Source organism: Anoplopoma fimbria, chromosome 1 (genome assembly GCF_027596085.1).
Source record: "Anoplopoma fimbria isolate UVic2021 breed Golden Eagle Sablefish chromosome 1, Afim_UVic_2022, whole genome shotgun sequence".
Taxonomy (NCBI): Eukaryota; Metazoa; Chordata; class Actinopteri; order Perciformes; family Anoplopomatidae; genus Anoplopoma; species Anoplopoma fimbria.
The window spans coordinates 3,821,365-3,843,251 of NC_072449.1; the positions used below are offsets into that span (position 1 = coordinate 3,821,365).

Consider the following 21,887-nt stretch of genomic DNA (forward strand, 5'->3'; position numbering starts at 1 on the left):
GCGTCCCGGCCATCTGCAGCATTCCCCATAAAGTAGTTACATATGGAGCAGGCAAGTCAATTCTTGTTTCAAATACTTGAAGTGATATAATGGACTAAGCTGACATTTACACAGTAGTAAGGAGAAACATGTGGCAGTCAGTCATTTCGCTATACTTCAATTTTATAATTTGCATGAAAATAAATTCATAGGTGTCTAAAAATAACATTTAATGGTATCGTAGCTCACCTGTGGTGGGGTTGGGGTAGAGCCACTGCGGCCCCCTGACATAATCTCCTCTGTAATGTCTCGACCTCCTTGGTTTGGGTCTCTTATTCTGATCTATGGAGCAGAGGGAAGAGATTCGCCAACGATTACAGAAGGGAAAGGAGAGAAGAAATGAATCCGTATGCGAGGATAAGCCTTTGAGGAAATTCCCTTCCACAAATGCAAACAGAAATGGTTAAAAATATTTCAGGGTGAGGACAGCAACACGTAAGAGGGAGCGTTGCCTTCCCATGATGCAACGCCTGCAGTCGTCAGCCCTATGACTCTCGCTGTCTGCCTCCCGATTCAATGAAAGCTGCATTTCTCACATTGTGAACACAGAGGCACTGAAAAAAAATACAAAACCGCCATGCAAATACCTCCGCTTCAAGGCTGAATGTGCTTCAGCCAGTTATTCGCATAGCAGTGCTGTTTTGATATCAGCCGAGAATAGAGTTCACCCACTTTCAAAAAAGGGGATAATTTGTCAAACAAATCCACTGCTGTTTTTTTTAACTTGTTGTGAGAAGGGGCCTGACTCATTAAGTCAAAAGCACAATCAGGGAGTGATAATCTGATCAAGACCTCATAAGGAGTGCCCACATGCTTTTCCTATCCTCTTTTTCTTTGCTCTCACACTCTACAGACTGACTATCGGTAGTCAGAGCTGTCATGCAACTGGTATGAGTCACAGTGCTGCTTAAAGTTACATATAAAAGTCCCTTGGACAAGGATTCAACTGTAAAAAGTCCAGCTTCTGCATTCTCCGGCCTACTTTGGACTTTTAAGAGCAATATTTGCTCGTTGCCACTAACCTTTTCTCTGGTTTAGCTCCTCTCTTGGAGCTTACAAAACCTAGCAGGCCTCCCTCATCCTGGGGTTGGAGTAGCTGTTCCAGCGGACTCCTGGGCTGGTCTTTAAAAAACCTTCCACAGAGCAGGATGTGTGGTGAACGAAGCCAGCAAAGTTTTCCCTCAGCTTAACTCTCGCACACATCCAGGCTGCGATAAGAGATCTACAGGCCTGCAGCACAGGGCTGGGCCTGACTGTCACTAAGCTAGCTAGCAACTTGAATCACTCTCTCATACGCTGAGCAGAGCAGGGAGGGGGAGAGGAGAGAGGCAAAAAAAAAAAAAAAAAAAGAGGATAAAGCGACTGGCCTTGTAAAGCTATGGTATTGGAATGCGAAAACCCTCCCACAGAGACCAACAGACAGTTAAAGGGGCCGGAGTGTGAAGGAGGGGCAGAGTAGGGTGTGTGTGTGTGTGTGTGTGTGTGTGTGTGTGTGTGTGTGTGTGTGTGGGGGGGGGGGGGGGGAATAGGAGGGTTTCCAGGAGAAAAAACGTTATCGTTATCAAATGAGCTGCAGCTAGCAGGAGAAACTCCCCATTTTTCCCCCTCATTCTTTCTGTCTGCTCTGCCATCCTGCACACTCAAGTCACTCTTTTTTTTTTTTTTTTTTCAGGCTCGCCCCTTATGAGGGCAGAGGAAACCAGTACAGGAGGAGGAGGAGGAGGTGGAGTTGGGAGTGGGGTGCCACAGCAGCAGAGGAAGGCTGGTTGGTTAGCCCTTCCGGGCTCAGAAGGGGGAGGAGACCGGTGGCCACGTGGAGCTGAGCAATGTGCTGACATGTCCTTCAACCCCACCTCCCTCTACCTCTCTCCCTTCTGCTTTTTCTCTCTGACACACAGGGAGGGGGGAGAGCAAAAAAGAGTAGGAAAGTAAGGGGGGAAAAATGCAATTTGCAAAGCTACAACTTTTTGCATGTAACCAGGAACTAAAAAGGCAGAAATAGGGTGAATGTTGGCACTAAGAAAGATGACTGCTATAAGCTAGAAAAAACTCACTTTAAAGTCCAAACACACACTTCCTCTCTCTGTATATCAGACTTTCATGCAACTACATAAGCAAAATAAGCCACACAAAGCCACACTGTCCTATAAATGGAAGGTCACAGCTTGCCCACACTAAAGCCTTATGTCCTTTTGGAAAAAAAAAAACACCAAATCTTTACCTACAAGCTTAGTAATAGTGTTGGATGTCAATTCAAATGTTTCTTTTTAGTTTAGAGGGTATGATTTGAATTTGGTTTCATATGAATTCTCATGATTATCCAACCAGGATCTTCCTTGTTGCCAGTGTTCGGGTACATTTTGAAAAAAGAAAGAAAACAAGTTTTATTAAATCTTAAGAGGTACTACCTTGTCATTTCTCTACCTACTTTCTCAAAGAGCATCACTGCCAAAAAATGCAAAGATTTTGTTGAGTACTTATGCACACACACATGCTTTGACACAAGTCTTATGGCTTGAGCCGTAGCAGCACTCACTCAAGCAGACTCTCTCGTCTTGAGTGAACTATAGGCGTTTTACATGACAGAGACAGTGATTGTGCACGGGGCCTTTGGGAACGGAGCCAAAGTCCGACCACAATCTCTGATAAGAAGTCAAGCCCCCCCTCAGTGAGAGCAGACCAGTCTTGAGGCAAATAAAGAGTCCCAGCATTGAACTTTAACAGCATCTACCTGGTTATACTGATAAAAGTTCACTGGACTGACATACATCAATTGTAAATGAGACTCGGAAACAAAGATTGACAGTTCACCAAGTCTTAAAATATGATGGATATTAAATAGAAACTACACATGTTGTCATATTTCTTTCAAAAGGAGGATACTTTAGATTTTTGATGTTTTGTCAGATGAAGAAAAATAGAAAAGATACATTCCAGCCATAATGAAGTAAAAAAACAGGACAAAAGCTTATTCACAACCCCATACAAACTGTGGTAGAAGCTCAGAGATAGACAAAACTTATTTCAAGACACACTGACACAGTCAATAAACTGGCAACGAAGGGAAAACCAAGCAAATAGAGGCGTTAGATAAACGTGTTCAAATAGGTCAAGTTTGGGCCTCTTATGTTATCAATAGGTGAGATTTCTTCACAGATGATTAGAGTGTGAAAAAAACCCACCTCTGGCTGCAGACTTCGGTTGTGAAACAGGTTAAAAAAAAACACTTAATGCAAGAAACTGAATATTTTAATGTTTAGCTGGATAAAAGGGTCTCTAGGGAATCTGGAAATGTCTCAAAATTATTTCCCAAAATGTAACCAGCATCACAGAAGTGTTAAAATGTAAAAAAAAAAAAAAAAAAACAGAAAAAAGGAAAAGATGACTACATGAGAGGCACCAAATGGGGCTACAGTTCACAGCGAGCTACCACATACCAGGAGAAAGCCATCTTAGAGAGCAAAGGAAACACTAGACACACTGTAGAAGAGGGGGAATATGTCGCACAGCAGCTTCCTCTCACACCGAAACGAGCTAAGGTCAAGATCACCACTATCTGTTTCCACCAGTTAACTGAACTCAGGAACGACTCTGGAATCATATTTAGAGGGATCGCAACACTACTGACGAGCTGTATTATCTATAAAACATTGGGTTACTGGGTTGCTATGGAGAAAGAAACAGAACCAGAGATATAGAATCTCTTTTATTATATGTATTCTTCTTACTTGTCAAAACTATGACGCCTAGTGCATTACCCACGATGCAACTCGACCACAAACAGATTCAGGAGTGTACCGCTAGCAGATGCTAATGTAGCTTGTAGCAGCTAGCCAAGATGGCAGCTTTCAGTTCTGAAAAGTGAAGCCAATTCTGAGGCGTTTTAAACTTGCATTCTCTCTAGTGTCCATCAGGGGCGACTCCTCTGGTTGTATAGAAGTCTATGAGAAAATGACTCTACTTCTCTCTTGATTTATTCCCTCAGTAAACATTGTAAACATGAGTTTATGGTCTCAATCTCTAGTTTCAAGTCTTCTTCAATCGTCTTTGACTAAAAAAATATAAATCAACTGAACTTAAACCTTTTCATTAGAAGAGAGATTTGTTTGCCGTTCTATTGAAAGGTTTTGACAAACGTTTGATAAACCAGCTCATAACATACCGGCACTCTATTATTACATTTTTGCGTTACTCATGCGTTATGTTTTCCCACCCGCTTTGTGCAAAGTCCCGCCCTGATGTGCTGCGATTAGCTGCCCTGTTGATAACCGATTGATATCACCTCTTGGAAAATGAACCGAGAGCTTCCAGACTAATTGCATTTGGTCTGGTGATGTCAATGTAGACCCTGTTCTTTTGTATTGCTCAATTCTCCATGGTTTGTTTTGTATGCATGTAAACAACCTGTAGAGCATAATAAAAACAGGATCTGCAGCCAGACTATCACATTGTGCATCTGGAAGTCTGATTATTCAGTTTGCGGATATTTTCCCCTCATACAAAAAACTGCTTGTCCCTCAGTGATCTTTTAGAAGGACTTGCTTCTTTCATGAACTCCTCTATCTCCTTGTTCCCGGTTGAAAATCCAGAGATATGTCACATATTTTATTGGTTGATTAAATGAACTGTCCAAAAACAAAACTACTTGGTTTTGTGACGATGTTTGGATCCGTTTTATAAGCGATAATTTCATATTTTCAGCGGCGGATAAAGCTTTCTTCTGGTATTTCTTCTTGTTTGGACTCAGGTATTATTTACAGAAACAAACCTCTACTGTGTTTTGACTAACATGAGAACAAGTCAGATAATCAGAAGAGATACTTTATGACACATCTTTCCTAAATGTATCTCCCTTTCTACTCCCTGACTTCACTCAGTTCACAGATGAATGTGACTGGTTGTGTGTACCTGGATGTATAAATCTCTTGCATTTGATCGTGCATGTTGCAGGAAAGAGATTAGGCTAAAAAGTACATAGCAGGGATCAAACCTTCTATAATTTAAATACCAAATATAGTATTTGACTAGTCTGCAATGTCACCAAGATGTATACAGCGATGAAATTTCTATAAAACACAGATATCATGTATTCAGATGGAATTAACACTAAATAATAGTGCCTGTTAAAGTGCCTGACCTTCACTGATAAACAGATCTTATCCAAACAGGGCTGATAACAAAAGTTTCCGTTTTGTGAACAGTTTGTTTGAGTCTGTTTTACTTTCCTATTAAAGTTTCCACCATGTTTAACAATAATAAAAGAAAAAGGACTATTAAAAGGTTTAATAGCGGTTTATTCTGCAGATAAAATGTTTGGAGTTGTTGTGAGACTAAACGTCAAAGTCAAGTATATGAAAATCCTGAACCTCTTCTTCTCAATAAGCCATTTTAAAGTTTGAAGAGCGATGTAGGATAGTGTCCGTACCTGTTTGCGTTCTCGTTTGGTGGCGATGTGTTGTGGAGGCTGAGGTGGTGGTTGCTGCTGTTGAGGGGCCGGGTTCATAATCACCGGTGCCGCCTGCACCGTCGGGGTGAACTGAGGCTGGGCGGGGTAGTAGGCCCCTGCTGTGTATCAGACAAGGACGAGAATGTAAACCATCAGACCAACACACACACTGACTTCATCCTAAAGCCAGAACTTGACACAAACACATCAGCACAGGACAAGCACACACACTTTTGACAGCACATAACTAGTGTTTAAACCATGTCCTGTTTGAGGCAGTGGGGAAAAGCTGCATCTAAAATGTGAAGGTTTGATTTCCTGATGATTTGCAGAGCAACAGCTGCATTTTTTTTATGTCCACAGCGACGTTATAGTGCCATTACTGTGAGATAAGTGCACTTTTATTAAGCACCAAAGTCTTCTCAATCCCAACTGAGGATGTTTTACATTCTAGGCATCTGTCAAATACTCCAGTAGAGAGCAACTTAAAATCTATGTGAACGCACCTCAATTAAAACAAGATCACACAAAGAAACAATTATTATTTTTATTTTTTTAAATCACAATTGCAGCAGCATTTCCGTGTTATTGGCTCAACATTTTGTCCAAAATGGACGAGATATTCTGAAGGAATGGGCAATGAATTAATAAATGAACAAACAATAGATAAATAAATAAATGTTGGGATTTAAAAAAGGCCAAACACTGATTATTCAACTCTAATCTCTCGATTATTGTGTCATTAATTAAAGACCACAGACCATGCCAGTATGATCTTTACTTTTTTACTTTCAATAATGTGAAAGATGTTATTAATATCTGGCAGAAAAGCCAGACTGTTCCACCTTCCAAGTAGCGCAAAGTGTAATCAGACACAAGTTGAATTCTTCGTTTTGCTTTGTTAAATGAAACGTGCATCACAATGTGGGTAGTTTATGCAAATAAACAATGGTTATCCTCCCACCATGTTGTTCAGAGTCCAACGTGACTTATTAAGACTGCTCATTTCACGTTCGACCAATAGTCAAAAACCCAAAGATATATATAACCCAAAAAAAATAAAAACCTTGGTTCATTGATAAACATAGCAGTTTTGGGGGATTTATCCACCAATCATTTCAGCTCTACACTTGTTTCCATGCAGACTGAGTAACAGGTGACTCAACTCAAGTATCAGATGACTGTAATTAAAGATTTTTCCCAAAAATAATAAAACTCCAATTATTTCATTTCCACTGACTTATTTTTCAAACTGTTTCAATGCGTCCTCATGACACCCCTGATTAACTCAGATCTCTATCTTCCCCCCCCCACTCTGTTTGCTGTTGTGCCATCTCAAAATCCCCCCCCTTCATGTTGAATCAACAGTCATCAGAAGCAAACATGGGACCTGGAAGTCAACTCAGGTAGGCCCCTCATGAACATGACACGACAGCTTAGGCGAACCCTGCTTTGGTGTCCTGTGTTTCTGAAGGCACTCGATCTTTCTCATGCTCACAAACTTGCAAAGAAAGCTGCCAACATGCCAAAGAAAATTAAAAAGTGTCAACAACTTTCAAAAGATCCTCCATTAGTCTCCGCGGTCAATAATGTCAACAAGACATCCACCCACTCGGTGACATTACCTGGCCTTGTCACCGGCCTCGGCTTACAGTTCAGAACAGATTGTTGCCCGCTTTCTAAAAAAGGCCTGGGAGTTAAAAAACAGGAAAAAAATCCCCAGATTGCAGAGGCCTCTCACTTGCAGCCCGACGGCAGCTCGCTCCTGCTCTTCCTCCTCCTCTTCCTACTCATGCATTTCAGTCTAACTCACATTACTGAGTCTACATTGTTGACCAGGAGGCAGCACAGCCTAAATATAGTCAAAAAACCCTCACACCGGCTTGGGGGGAGAGCGTGCGAGAGGGAAAGGGAGGGAAGACGGGCTCGGCAGAGAGAGAGAGAGAGAGAGAGAGATGGAGAAGATATCATGCATAAAAAAACAGAGCCAGAAGGAGACTTTTCTTCTTGGACGGCGCCCCACATACTCTAAATAAGAGAGAATAATGAGAGCCCTTTCTAGAGGACACCTACCCTCAGAGTCCTGCTGCTGTTGAGACCCTCGGTTCCCCATGCTGAATGTCTGCAGAACGCAGAATTGTGTGCGGACAGAAAAGGAGGGAGGAAAAAAAAAAAAAAAGGAGAGGGGGTTTCTGTTCAAACCCCCTCTCTAACTTCTTCCTGTCCTCTCTACAGGTGCCCTCTCAGAACGACTTCTTTTAACCTCAGCCCTCCCTCTTCCAGCGTATCCCCCCTGTTGCTCCTCCCTCTGACCTTTCACGATTCCTCCCTGCCTTTCACTTTTTTTTAACCTTCCTCCCTCCCTTCCTTTCTTCCCCCCACCTTTCTCTACAGTGTATGCTTGCAGGCCAGCTAAACTATTCAGTTGTGTTACTCAGAGTGGTCTCTATCCCTCCAGCCCTGAATAAGTGATCCGATCTGGCATCACAAGCTCCTACAGAGAGGTTGGGCTGTGAGTTTGTACATGTTATGTGGCAGGAGTTGAGCAAATCACTCAACCTGGGAGGGGAGGGGGTCTTAAAAATAGTCGCCCTACTCCGTCAGCACGGTGTGTGTGTGTGTGTGTGTGTTTGTTTAACTTGACTGCTAGAAAAGGAGTCAATGGTCAGACGGACTGCACCACTTAGAGGACCGGAGTGGGGGTGTTGGAATGAAACTCTGAGATTGTTATTAAGCGATTAGCAGAACGTTATGGTGGGAATTGTAGTTCTTAAAAGGGAGAAATCTGAATCATTTCCAGATATACTATAAATCTGTTTCACTTTATTGTCTTTTGATGAAACCTTGAAAAACAGCACTGGACCATCTTCAAAGCCGACATAGTGGACAGGTCCATGAGAGACCAGAGTTTGAGAGCCATGTCTCTCTCTGTCTGTCACTGTCACATGACCGGTTATTTAGGGTCATGTGCCAGCAGCCCCATTTTTGCGACACGCCATGTGACTCGCAGAATGATCAATGTGACAAACATCCTCCTCCGACACACATAAATAGCAGAACAGCTCTGTCAGTCCTGCTGTTGTGAAGAGAGTAATGCATCAGGGCAACACCAAGGCTGGCAGAGACCAATACAACATAACAGACATATGAGGCATGCCTTTGGTGAGCTGCCATAAAGGAGGAAAAAAGGCAGTAAAGTATTTCAGAGGGGATTCGTTTTTCCGGAATTGGCATTTTGCGTGGGTCTAATTTGAGTCAAAAGTACAGAACCAGAAGTGTTCATAGTACAATTTGACAATTTATACAAAAATACTTAAACCACTGAGGATGTATGCTGCATTTTCCACCAACTGCCCAACAATAAACATCCATCTGGAAACACTAGAAGTATGAATAAGCAAACATTTTGAGTCTGCAAACAAAAGATTATATATTTTATAACAATTCACCACACTTTTTAAAATTACATCTAGTTGCATTATTTTTTAAACATGCATACGCAGGTGCAGAGGTACTTTTTAAAGCTCCATCCACAAAGTACAGTGCACACACACACACCGATGTGCAAAGAGCGTGAAATGAAAAGCCCATCAGGAAGAATTGTATGCAGTGCTGTATTCAGGCCAGCAAATTCTACTGCTGATGAGCTACAGTTTAAACAAAGGCAACACATAGTTGGGATGCCTGCTGGAGGGGGGGGGTCAGCAAGTTTGTTTTTTCAGGGTGTCGTCACTTCTTGTGATGCACTGACACTCGGCAACCTCTAGAGGGCGTCACAGCACACGGGATCAACAGCAGACCTCTGCAGGGTTACTGTATTAAGTGGAAGATGTGACGCAATATGATCATATGATAAGAGAGTATGTGTGGAATGAATGAACACAAAGTAAATATATAGTATGAAGTACTAGATGGAGTAGGATAGCTGCATTTCTTCAGCGTATTATAGAAACAAAACTATTCCATATAGATCTTTAATCTGTGACGCTCAATGCAGACGTTATTTAAGTTGACACACTTCCCATTTTACTCCACCGGCTGTGACTATGACAGACAGACAACCCGTCTCACAGTCACATTTTCATCACGGTCATATGCTCCATGTTGGATGGTAGTAAAATAACCTACAGTCATTTCTACTTGTGTGATTGTTGGATATCAATGCGCAACTGACAGCCTAGAGAAATGTCATTGCTCTTTGGTTCTGAGGAAGTTACACAGAAACACACCCTGCTACTTCGTCCTCTTTAACGCAGAGCAGTTCTGTGTGTGTTCATTCCAACATCTAAACCTGCTGGTCTATGACTTCTCATATAAACTAATCCGGAGCAACAAGAAGCGTCGGAAGCACTGACGAGACTTCTGGGGTTGACTTATGATAAAGATGAGAAAGATGAGCATAATTAAAGAGCAATATCATAAGTCTGTGAGTTATTCAAGGAAGACAAGTGCTCTTCTGTAAAGATCGATATGAGGAGAAATACAAAACAAACAGGAAAGTCTAGGTGGAGCAGCAGACGGACAAAGTCCAGATTTCCAGAGCAACTGAGAAAAAATATCACACACAACAACTGCCTTTATAGAAATGACATGCAGGTCTACTGATGATCTTGGTCGGTCCTTTGTTAGCATGCCATTCAAAGTGTAGACATTTCTCGATTGGGAGATGATTGGCAGTGACAGAACATAAATTGGGAGTTTGGTTTCTTTTCAATTCAGTGTGAATCTTTACTTTGTTTTGCTTTCATTTACTGTCAGTCGCGCCTCTCTCTCTCTCCCTCTCCCTCCCTCCCTCTGATCCGTTTCACCGCGGGCGGAGCGTACATACCTGTACGGCGGAGCAGAGAGCTTGATGCAATATTAGCCGCTCTGTCGTCAACAATGTAAAACGTGCATGCAAGCTGAAATTCAAACGTGGTGCTGTTCTGTCCGGAGACGCAGGGACTTAAACAAAGTAAGAGCAGAAGAGCAAAGAGCAAGGAAATGTCTGCTAGCAGCTAAGATAATTCATGCAGTGTAAAATGCCACAGGCATTCAGGAATTCCCCTTACTTACAGAGGATTTATGTTTTATTTATTTACTGAGGTGGCTCACACAGATACTACTATTGAAAAGATGCAGCTTTTTATATTATAAACTGTCGTAGTCTGATTTTTTTAAAACACTTTCTAAATAAAAAGGAAGAGAAGATTTATCTAACTGCCTGTATTCATTCATAAAACAGTAGCCATGTGCAGAAAAATTGACGATGTGCAACATTGACATGCATTGGGAATTATTTCACATTTGAATTGTCGACAGGTGAATCGAATCAAACTGTGAGGCTGGTGAAGATTCACACCTGTACTCGTCATATTAGTGTCTCTCTCTGTGTGTGAGTGGCTCAGGTGAGGCCCCAGGTAGAGCCTCTTACCATAAGTACCATATTCGGCGGGGCTGGTGCCTGGGTAGAAGCCTGGGGTGCCCGCTGGGACCGGGTACTGCTGGGGTGTGGCCACGTAGGTCGCCGACCGGTACTGAGGAAACAAAGAGGAGGAAGCGTGGAAGATATGTCAAGTCAGGTCACGATGATTGGTGCTCAAACATAGAGGAAGTTGATGGACGATGCTTTCCTGATGTAGATCATCTTTTTTTATTTTATTATCTCCCCCGGAAATAGTTTTGGTTGCTGCTGTTGACATTCCTTATTATGCAAATTTTAAAAATGCACTACTGTTTTTTTAAAATCATGTTTATATTGTGTTGTAAATGGGATGCAACTGCACTTTGTTGTGTTGCATAATGACAATAAATCATCCTTGAATTATTAGATACAGTCATAACAATGCAAACATAATTACTGCACAACAAGATACTTGTCTTTCTCTTCACAAAACAAGGCTTCAAACCATTTTAAGGTATTAATCAATGTTTACAGAATTTATACAAAGAAGAAAAATGCAACAAAAGCTCTATATGAAAGAGAAGATATGAGCAAAAAATTGTTGGTTTGTGTCATGTTAGCTCAGCTGTCCATATACCATCTGTCACTACTTAACCCCTCCCCACTTTGTGACCGACCCCTCCCCCATCTACCTGTCCCGGTATGAAGTAGGCGGGTCCTTGCGGCGAGCTGGGGAAGGGCAGTTGTTGCCCAGGGATCATCATCATCTGAGAGCCGGGGCCCGGCTGGTAGACGTGGGTGGGCGTCACCGGTCGAGGGCCGCTGTTGGGAGGGACGCCCCGGGGCCCGCTGTTGGGAGGCAGGCTGGCCCTGTTGGTGTAGTAGGGCTATAGGGGGGGGGGGGCAGAGGAGCAAAGCAAAGCAAAGAGGAAGAGGGAGAAAAGAAATATGGAGTATGAGAAGGAGTAGAAATGGGGTGTGAGAGACAAATTATTAGTAACCTTTCTGAAACCTACAACATAAATATCATCCCCCATGTGTTTGTATGACTTTATCTCTCGGACCAAGCAGGGGTCCAGGCTAACAGCTAAGCTAATCGTTTGACCATGAATCTATGGCTGGACTCCAACTGGAAACATATTGCCTGCCAGCAGAGATAAAGCAGCTAATGCGGGGTTCATTCAGAGCCTCCTCATTGACATTCTGCTGCCGGGCCTGGGAAGCTAACCGCTGAGCCAACAAAGCACAATGCTGCCAAATATATGAGACACATATGTGATCCTCAAGACTGTGGAGGTGGGGGAATAAAAAAAAAAAAAAAAAAAAAAAGGGGGGGACTAGAAGAAAAGAGGAAATTGATTGAGTTACCTGTAGCGACCTGAAGCTTCCCTTGAGCAGCGCAAACACAGGTCACACAGAGACACATCAAATGGAAGCAATAAGAGGGAGGGAGGAGATGGATTGAGAGAAAGAAAGAAAAAACCAAAGAGAGAAAGAGAGAGAGAGAGAGAGAGAGAGAGAGAGAGAGAGAGAGAGAGAGAGAGCACCACAATCAGTTAGCAAAGCACCCAGAAAATGTCCATCCTGAGCCAAGCAGTGAACTCACAAGCAGCATGCAGAGAATAGGTAGAGGAGTGAATCCCAAATAAACTAGAATAAGATGCAGACTGAAACTCAAGAAGTAGAACTAGAAGACTGGAATTTTTCAACAAAGAAAGAGTTTCTTTACATCAACCGTATCATTTATTGATAACAGCTTTATGAAAAAGGGTTTTAAGCATTCCTCTAAATAGGAAATTAATTTAGCTTCTGCTGTCCTTCACTAAAGCATGATTTTAATATTCAAATACATTCCCACATGAACAGTAGGTAAATTAATACATGCAAATACCTCTTCTGAAATAGTAGGACTCATTGTAAGTATAAATACTCTCTGCCACGAAGCTATATTAATATTCTTTGGGGTTTTCCTGTGAAGTTTGGTATCATAATATAAAGAATTTCCCTCTTACATTTCTAAATTAGGTTGCATTAAGACTTTGGGAAACAATTCTGGAAAGTTTTCATGGATAAATATATCCTAAAAGCATCCCCTGACATTAGTGTAGTGCTTTTAGTAGCACACCTTGGAGCCTCTCAATCTCTTAAAACATGTTACATGGTAAGAATCGCTGTTAGTACCTGTTGGTGTATAGGTCGGGGCCCTGGGGCAAACTAGAGGAGGAGAGGCAGACAGGGCAGAGGTTAAAGACAAAAAGCACCAAATCCATGCTTCACTGACAGGCTTCTTCCAGTCCTGCACCTTTTAGAACCACACTTAAAGGGATTATTCAGATAGTTTGAATCGGGGTTGTATGAGGTGTTCGGTGTATGACCTTCAGCATGTTAAGGTCGGTACGCCTCTAGAGAAACAAGGGAGAGAAGCAATTTACTGCTGAGGAAGAAGGCAGCAGTATCAAAGTAGTCATCTTAATTTTTTTTTAAATAAATCAATATCAGTTTAAGTGCACACTATATTTGGAGTGTTTTCACTGCTTCACTTTGGCGTCAAAATTACCCTTTTTTTCGACAGGGAACTGAATCAGTTTTGATCCATCTATGCTCTCTTCAAGGCCACAAGACTTTATTGTCAAAAACAGTAATTTTATCTGGCAGAACAAAGAGCTCGCTGGTCTACCGCCGCCTCGTTTTGTTTGAGTCAGCGGGTGACTTTGGTGTATTAAAAGGGTTGGTTCAGATTCACCAAAGGAGTCTTGTGGCTTTGATAAGAGCATGGATGGATGTAACGACTTCGGTTTCCCGTCAGAAAGAGCAGTCTGACGGCAAAGTAAGGAATGAAAATATTCTAAATATAGCGTTTACTTAACCGGATATCAATTTTTTTTTAAGGTGGCTGAAATAGGTTTTGCTGCTACCTTCGTCCACAGCAGTGCATTGCTTTGCTCCTGTGCCGTTGCCGTCTGTTTCTCCGAACCTCTAATGTAGGTAGACTGTGGATAAATACGTCATACAAACCCACTTCAAAAACAGCCAAATCATCCCTTTCAAAGCTAATATAAAAACTGTTGTTCAGACAGTCGGAGAACAGTGGAAAGCAGATTTCCGACAGTTGAACAGGAGGTGTTTTAGCTTTTCTGAAACTGACAGTCATGCACACTTTCCCAAGCAACTGCTTTTTCTCGATTGGTTTACCAAACTGCATTTGCCTACCAATTTATTTACAATATAGAAATGTTACTTTAAGAAATGTTCAAACACAGAGAAAAAAAATTACGTAATCTAACCAATCATGACAGTAGAGGGAATTGATACATAGATATATAGAAAACTAAATACAAAACAATCCAAACTTTCACAAAGATACATTGTTTACAACGAATGCAGTTGGATCTGATGCACTTCCTCCATTAAATCAGTAGTGTAAAGGAATAAAACAGTTTAAATCGGACAGATAAGGTCAGTGTGAACATGTTGCACACTAACCAGTGGTACTTTGTGAGGTAGAGTACGAAGGACAGGCTGACACTGACGGTTAAGAACGGTGCAGAACTGGTGAGAATCAGGCAAACAGACATGCAGGCAGTCTAAGTAATTCACAGATGGATTCAGGAGACTGTACAATGTGTTTTTACAATGGGACATGTGGAACAGGAAGTAAAAGACACACACTGTTCCAACGCTTAATCCTGATTGGTTCGTCTGTCAATCATTTGAAAAAAGTGGTAATTATACAAAAGAAACTATCCAATTTAATATCTGAACTCATGTATTCTGTAATGGAACAAAGTCCACCAGTGTAGGTGTGTGTGTGTGTGTGTGTGTGTGTAGGGTGAGCAGCGGGGCGGGCCTACCTGTCGGGGTTGAGGTGTTGGGTTCATTTGTGAAGGCGGTGGGGTGGCAAACACAACAGAAGGGGGCTGCCCGGGGGGGAATGAGGGCTGCAAGAGACAGGAAGTTGATAGCAGCAGCAGTAAACATGGAACAAAAGAGGAATAGAGATTGAGAAGGCAAGGGTGAATAAGTGGTCAGCAAGTGCACAGGTACATTGTCATATCAGACATTTTTCTTTGAGAAAGAGGTAGAGCAACATGACTTAAAAGCGACAATACAGGATGTTTAAGTGGCATTCTTTAAATATTTTAATTTAAATAAATGTCCATTAAGTCCCTATCTTTGAATGAGGTGTACCAATGGTGTTGGAAGTACTGTAATACGATATTTACGATACTGGATGTCTGGAAACATTCCCGAGAAAATGCAGTGTTAAGTTACTGCGAATGATAACGACACATTTCCAACTGCTGCAGCTTCACTTTAACATTTGTTGTCTTTTACGACGATGTAGTCAAAGGAAACACAAGCTTTAATTATTAAGTAATAAAAGGAAGTGCAATGTCTTCGTCAGTTAGCTAAAAAACCCACTAAGACAATAATCTTTCTGCATTTTTTGACGGCGGATCAGTCAGAAATATTGCCGCGAGTAACAAAAGGCCTGACTTCATTAATGAAACTACAATAGTTTGTTTTGCCGCCCCACAGTATTGTGGGACCTGTTGTTTTAAACCACATTTGCAAATCATCCAGGACTGAAATATTATAGCGTAGCGGGCTTCCTTACCAGGCCGGGGGAGGGGGCAGGGTGGGGGTTGGAGGGGGTCCTGTTAGAGGCTGTGGTGCTTTATTCATTTCATGGAGTTCTGCATGGGGAGGCGGATGTGGACCTGCATACATATCTGTGGAAGGAGAAGAAGAACAGAAGGTTAAATTGATCTTATAATAATAATAATAATAATTTAAGAAAAGCTTTAATTAAGCTGAATTGTCACATTAAATACCACAGAAGTGACAATGTAAAACAAAGTGTAGCTGAAACGTCAGAGTGGAATGTGGAGTATATTTGGAGGATTGGTAAAGGTCTCACTTACATTAATGAATCTTTTTAGGTCCTAAGTGTTGTTACACTGAGGAACGTTTTTTCCTGCAAGACAGACAGAAAGAAAACCCGTGTTAACAATGATCACGTATTGGCTAATAGCACATTTCAAAAGACTTTACAGCATCCATAATAACATCATTTGTTCAACCAAAGAAGTGTCTATGTACCAAAAAGATGGGATTTACCCTTTTGAAACCCAAAACCCTCAAACAGAATTATAAAGCATGTGTTCTTTAAACAAATCGCAAAAATTACACCGTTAATCGTAGCGAGCAGCTGTTAAAAATCAGACTAAAGTCGGATTTCAAGACCCCAATGGTCCCTGAACACATCATGTGTAAGGGACATTCGGTAGAAAAATCAGCAAGATCGAAACTTAAAATTGTGACATTTCTTCAAAAACATTTTATTCTACATGTCTCATATAAAATGTGGCCCTAAATAATCAATCTGTTTGCACTAACCAGATCCTGCAAAAAACATTAAATTCTGCACTCCTAAGCACAATTATGAAGCCATAATCAACTCAGCTGAGACCAACAGTCACGTTATAAAATCTCAGTGAAACTTTGAACAGACATAGGAGAAGACAAGAGAGGTTGTAGGTAGACGTTGTTATAATATAAATAGTTTAATATATATAGCACATGGAGCCTCAATAGATTGAGATCAATTGTAGACATAATTGTGCTGTTTCAATAGAGGTGCAGGACTTAAATATTGCAATGAAAACGAGGCCACGGAGAGTAAAAGGTGAGAGGTGGAATGCCCCTGAAACGGCCTGGGGGGTCAGAGGGTTTAAGGCTGGTATGAAAAGAGCATAAATCAGAGGTTACAAGTCAGAAATGTTACAGTCCAATCTGTTAAAACAATCTTAAAAGACTTAAAAATTATCGTACTAAATATTAGTGGTGAATAACAGTTTACAGTTATAGCCTGAAGGTTTAAGTTTCTCCATAACTGCACTATAACAAACAGTGAGCCTCCTTAAATCCAATAGTAAGATATTAATCCAGGTGGATATTAGTCACAAGCACTACTAGAGGAAATGTTCTTCATTAAATGCAGCAGATGAGTCATAGTCACATGTAGCTCAGTCACTTTATCCCACAGAGTCTAGCTCACCTGACAGTTTTGTTTCCCAACATACAAGCTTCCAATCTTGATTTTTCACTGTTAATGTATTACAATTAAAATATCTTGAATTATTTATTTTCTTTGGAACAAAACACTGCAAACTTAGATATGATTGAGGGACAAACAAATTACCAATAATCTGACTTTTGATAACATTTGCTATAACCTCCCCTTTCTAACGTTAGCATTAAAATTGAATTTGTTGGATATTTGGAGGAGGGAATCAAATGTTTAACTTTGTTCAGAGGTAGGAAATAGACATCGAGGAAAGGGAACCACAAAATACACAAAAGGGGAAATACTAGGTTATATAGTCAGGAAAATAAAGGTAAATGACCGAAATATGCATTTATGTCACGATGCCGACCACTTGAATGATCTCCAGCATTGCCTTTGTCCATCACCAAACCACCGGATGATTCAAAGCTTTCTCATTTAATCATTTTGGACGACACTTTATTACTTACAGCACAAATAACTCCTTGCCACTGCTGAGGATACTGAATATCAGTGTTTTGTAATTCTGGATTATCACTAAACAGCGTAGAGATTCTCAAATTTAGGGTATTTTAATTTGTATATCAGTACAAATCTGATCTGCAGTACTCTTATTTATCATTTCAAAGAAACCGATTGAACTCATTCTTCAACATGCAAAGGTTTATAAACTGTGCCGTTATACAAATAATAACAGTGAATAAGTAACTGATTTATACACAATCTATTCAATTAGGCCACTTATGGCATTAATAAAAATTCCAATGAATGAGACTCATCCAAAGAACAAACCCTATGAGCTGCAACCAGGAAGACCTTTTTCATCCAACTGACCCATGGGTCACAGTATGATTCCACTGTAATCATCCTGCTTCCGTTATATGGTCCTAGTAATAGTGACACATTTGGTATTTATAGCTGAGGCCTACATTATCTCAGTCACAGACACACGCATATATATTCCCTTCCTTGAATCTCACACGCCCTCTCTCTCCCCCACACACGCAGCAGTGTAAAAAGCCTGAGTCATGATGAGTCTGGGTGTTTTCACAGAGGAGGAAATCGCGCTGCAGAGATGGTTGTAATCACCGCTGTAACCATGACTATGTGAAGACACAAACAGTAGAGGACAAAACCAGAGACCATCTTGCAATAGGATCACACCAGCTGGGATGGTAAATCGAAACCAGGGGCATTAATAGTGCACCCGAATCTTGGGACTCCACCTTGGTTTCATGATCTCAGCTACACCTCTGTAAAGCTTCTTGCACAGCTGCGACACAGAAAAATAATAAACACCTGACAAAGTACTTGAAAAACCTCCTCGGTGGGTAGTTCCTTCTTCAGCAGGTGTATGCAGGACAACATTTTCCCTCGATGACTCACACACAGACTCAAAAGGTGAAAACAAATACCAGCTGTCACTGTCGCAGCTGGTAAAGATAATGGATTCTAACAGAGGGAGGGGTTTTCATACAGCCAGATGAAAATCCCAGGCTATTGGTATTCTCTGCATGTATTGCGTTATATGCACAGGGATGCTTTACCCTTAATTAGTGAGACGTGGCCGGCTTCTTAATCAACTACTGGGCCGGTGACGCACCCCATCAGCACCGCACCAATCACTGTAGTCTGCAGAATTTATGAAAATTAGTAATCAGTGCAAATCCTGGGAACAGTTTGCAGTACCGCAGAGTGTAACCAGTAAAAAAGAAAAGAAAAAAGAAAGGGCCCCCTAGAGCACTACTATACAAGAGACACTCTCCACCTTACTCCACCCCACAAATCACACATAGTTTAGTCATCTGAGCCGGTCTGATGTGCGGCACTGTGGAGATCATAACCCTGCATGCTCTCCCGTTACACGTTAAGGAGGAGAGGGGGGGGACATTTGTAAAAGACGTTGGCTGTCGTGTCACCTATAGAGAGTGAAGCCTATTGATGTATTATAATAACTTGGGTGGCACCGATTCAGTCCAATGAGGATTGTTTATGGCAAAAAAAGTGTCTGGGTTTCTAGTTCTGATGTACAGTACCAGTCAAAAGTTTGGACACACCTTCTCATTCAACTACTTTGAAGAATGTAAAATATAAAACATATTCTGGTTTGTTGAGCATTTGTTTGTTTACCACATCATTCCATATGTGTTCCTTCATAGTTTGGATGTCTTCAATATTAATCTACAATGTAGAACAAAATAAAAATAAAGAAAAACCATTGAATGAGAAGGTGTGTCCAAACCTTTGACTGGTACTGTATGTGGCGCATTTAATATATGCACAGTAGTTGCATGCAAGTTTCTGCTCCACCATTAGACTTTACATTTTAATGATGAGACTGATTTTTTAAATACTTTGACTTGGCTCAAAGAAGATTTTACAAATATAAAACCTCAGAAACAGAACAGAAAAAGTCATTGGAGTTTGAGTCCTGTCAACAGTTTTACAGATGTCTATTTTACAATAGTAGTCTATGGGGAAAATGCTTTTTTGGGCTGCAATACCGTAAATGACCACAGTGTAATGGAAGCAAGGCTTAGCGATGACGCTATATCCGGTTCTTATTATTCGTCTGTGGTTGCAGCCACCATGGTGTAGACTCACCGTACCAAATGCAACTGTTGCAGTTCTGGACAGAAACTCCTCCTCCTCCTCAAACCACAGGTCTGGGCCTAACCTAGCCTTCCTCTAGCCACAATCTCCACACAAAATCTAGACATCATCTCACCTCAGCTTTAGACCAAACTAAGCCTTCCTTTAGCCCCAGTCTCCACAACAAATCTAGCCCTGTTCTATCCCTAACTATAGCCCCAGCCATAGCCCAAAGCTAAAGCCTAATCTAGCTCAAGTTCAAGAACCTATTTAACTGCTTACTGAAAAAGGCCTAGTCCCTGATACTATCTAGGGCGAAGCAAATTTTACTGCTCGGGGAAGTCGTCGAATAAAAAAAACATTCATGAGTCACTGGCCTTATCTTTGTGGTCTACTGCAGATTTCAAAATACTCTGCAAGTGTCATAATATACATTGCACATGGATATTTTTAAGGAATACTTAGGCTCTGATGACATTATTTGCATGTTACAGAGCCCTGCATTGGATGTGGTAGTAACCCAGTGACACAAAATGCTCCAAATGTTGCACACAAGAAAAGGAGAAAAGGTACAAACACATGCCTGTTGTGTAAAACAGAAAAGGTTTTTGGTGCTCCCTTTCTAGACAGGACAAACACAGTCTGCAACAAATTCAGACTACATTCAAGTTCACCGACTTTTGCAGAGAAGAGCCAAAGCACTTATCAGGAAATGTGGGTGTGGACTTGAGAAGGATGTACAGGCTGTGAACGTTCAGCTCCATGAAGCAACACGCCATCACAGCCTGTCCTCTCCTGCCCAGCCTCCCCTCCCATACTCTCCTGGCTAACTACCCATTCTGCCAAAACCCACACACCCAGACTCTCTGCTTTCAAGATTCCCCGACAGGAAGCTCAGTAGCGTCCTTATGTCAGGCAAATTGTGACAGCTTGGCTCACACACACATCATGCATGAGTCCTGCTGTTGCACTTATACTACTCGTTCATTCATTCATTTCTATCTGACTAAACAGCATATTTGAGATCACTGCGTCATACTCTCCTGGGATGATGAATTACATTACATTACATTACAGTCATTTAGCAGACGCTTTTATCCAAAGAGACTTACAGGAAGTGTATTCAACATAGGTATTCAAGAGAACTACTAGTCACCAGAAGTCATAAGTGCATCTCCTTTCTTAAACAAGCATCTTAAAGCATAAACCAGAGCAAAAGTATAGTGCAGAGGCAAAATACTACGAAAACAATAATTGCAACAGACTAATACGAATACAATAAGTGCAACAAACTAATACGAATAGGATAAGTGCAGTAAACGAATACGAATTCAATAAGTGCAACAACTAATACGAATGCAATAAGTGCTACGAGGAAGGTGAATGATAATCAAAAATGAATGTTTGTAGATAACCAAAGATGTGGGTTAAAAGAACAATATCTGCATTATTTTGGACCCACATTCTCATGTCTGCATCCTTTAACACCACCATCCTGCAGAATAAATGCAAATACCAGCAATGTCTCCCTCTAAACCATCAATACCACAGTGCTCAATGCTCACTTCCCACTGGTAAAACGCCATGTGTCACACTTTTGCTTTGACACAGGGGCGTGTCTGCCTGTCTACACACACTCACACACACACACACACACACACACACACACACACACACAGTTATTAACATTGGATTGCACACAAACACACACACATATCAAACCCTCGGTCACCCCAAAACACACCCTAGTGCTGCAGTGTGCTGTGCAGCCATGTTGCTCACTGTGCTAGGCCCCAATCTGGATTCTCTTTTTTTTTTTTTTTTTTTTTCTAACCACGTGGTCTTTCCTCATGCTATTGGCGCGATGCTGCCCGGCTTCCATGGCAGCCACGCCTCAGCATGCATCTGATGAACCAGCAATATTATGCATTATTAACCATAAACCACAGATATATATATATATAAAACACACACAGCAGCAGTGTGTCGTGACAAGGAGAACACCTGATCTTTTGCAGCCACCACCTGTGCAGATCTCCTGTTCATTGATGCATAACATGAGTACACATGCTTCTAACATGCTTCTAACATGGGAGGGAGGAGGAGGAGGGAGGGGCTGTCAGCTGACTCTGCAGGGCCTTTTACGTGAAGGTGTCACAGGGTGCAAAACAGCTGTCCTGCCCTGTCACACACACACACACACACACAAACATACACACACATGTTAAAGCTGCAACATGTCACACACACACACACACACACACACACACTTTATACCCAAAATAAAACAACATTTTGCAACCACACACAACAGAAGCTTCATCACTTTCACTTCCTGGAACACACACACACACACA

The 21,887-nt window shown here is 41.4% G+C and overlaps 1 protein-coding gene across 1 annotated transcript in view; it reads right to left on the minus strand.

Annotated features, from left to right (window-relative positions):
• The window catches only part of LOC129098032 (eukaryotic translation initiation factor 4 gamma 1-like), a 39,860-nt gene that overhangs the window by 17,401 nt on the left and 572 nt on the right, over positions 1 to 21,887 (minus strand). The window contains 10 exon segments of the mRNA XM_054607014.1: positions 229 to 321; positions 5,465 to 5,604; positions 10,899 to 11,001; positions 11,561 to 11,755; positions 12,237 to 12,257; positions 13,050 to 13,082; positions 14,720 to 14,806; positions 15,487 to 15,518; positions 15,521 to 15,601; positions 15,794 to 15,846. Of these exon segments, the coding sequence (XP_054462989.1) occupies positions 229 to 321; positions 5,465 to 5,604; positions 10,899 to 11,001; positions 11,561 to 11,755; positions 12,237 to 12,257; positions 13,050 to 13,082; positions 14,720 to 14,806; positions 15,487 to 15,518; positions 15,521 to 15,599 (783 nt within the window). The 5' untranslated portion in view covers positions 15,600 to 15,601; positions 15,794 to 15,846.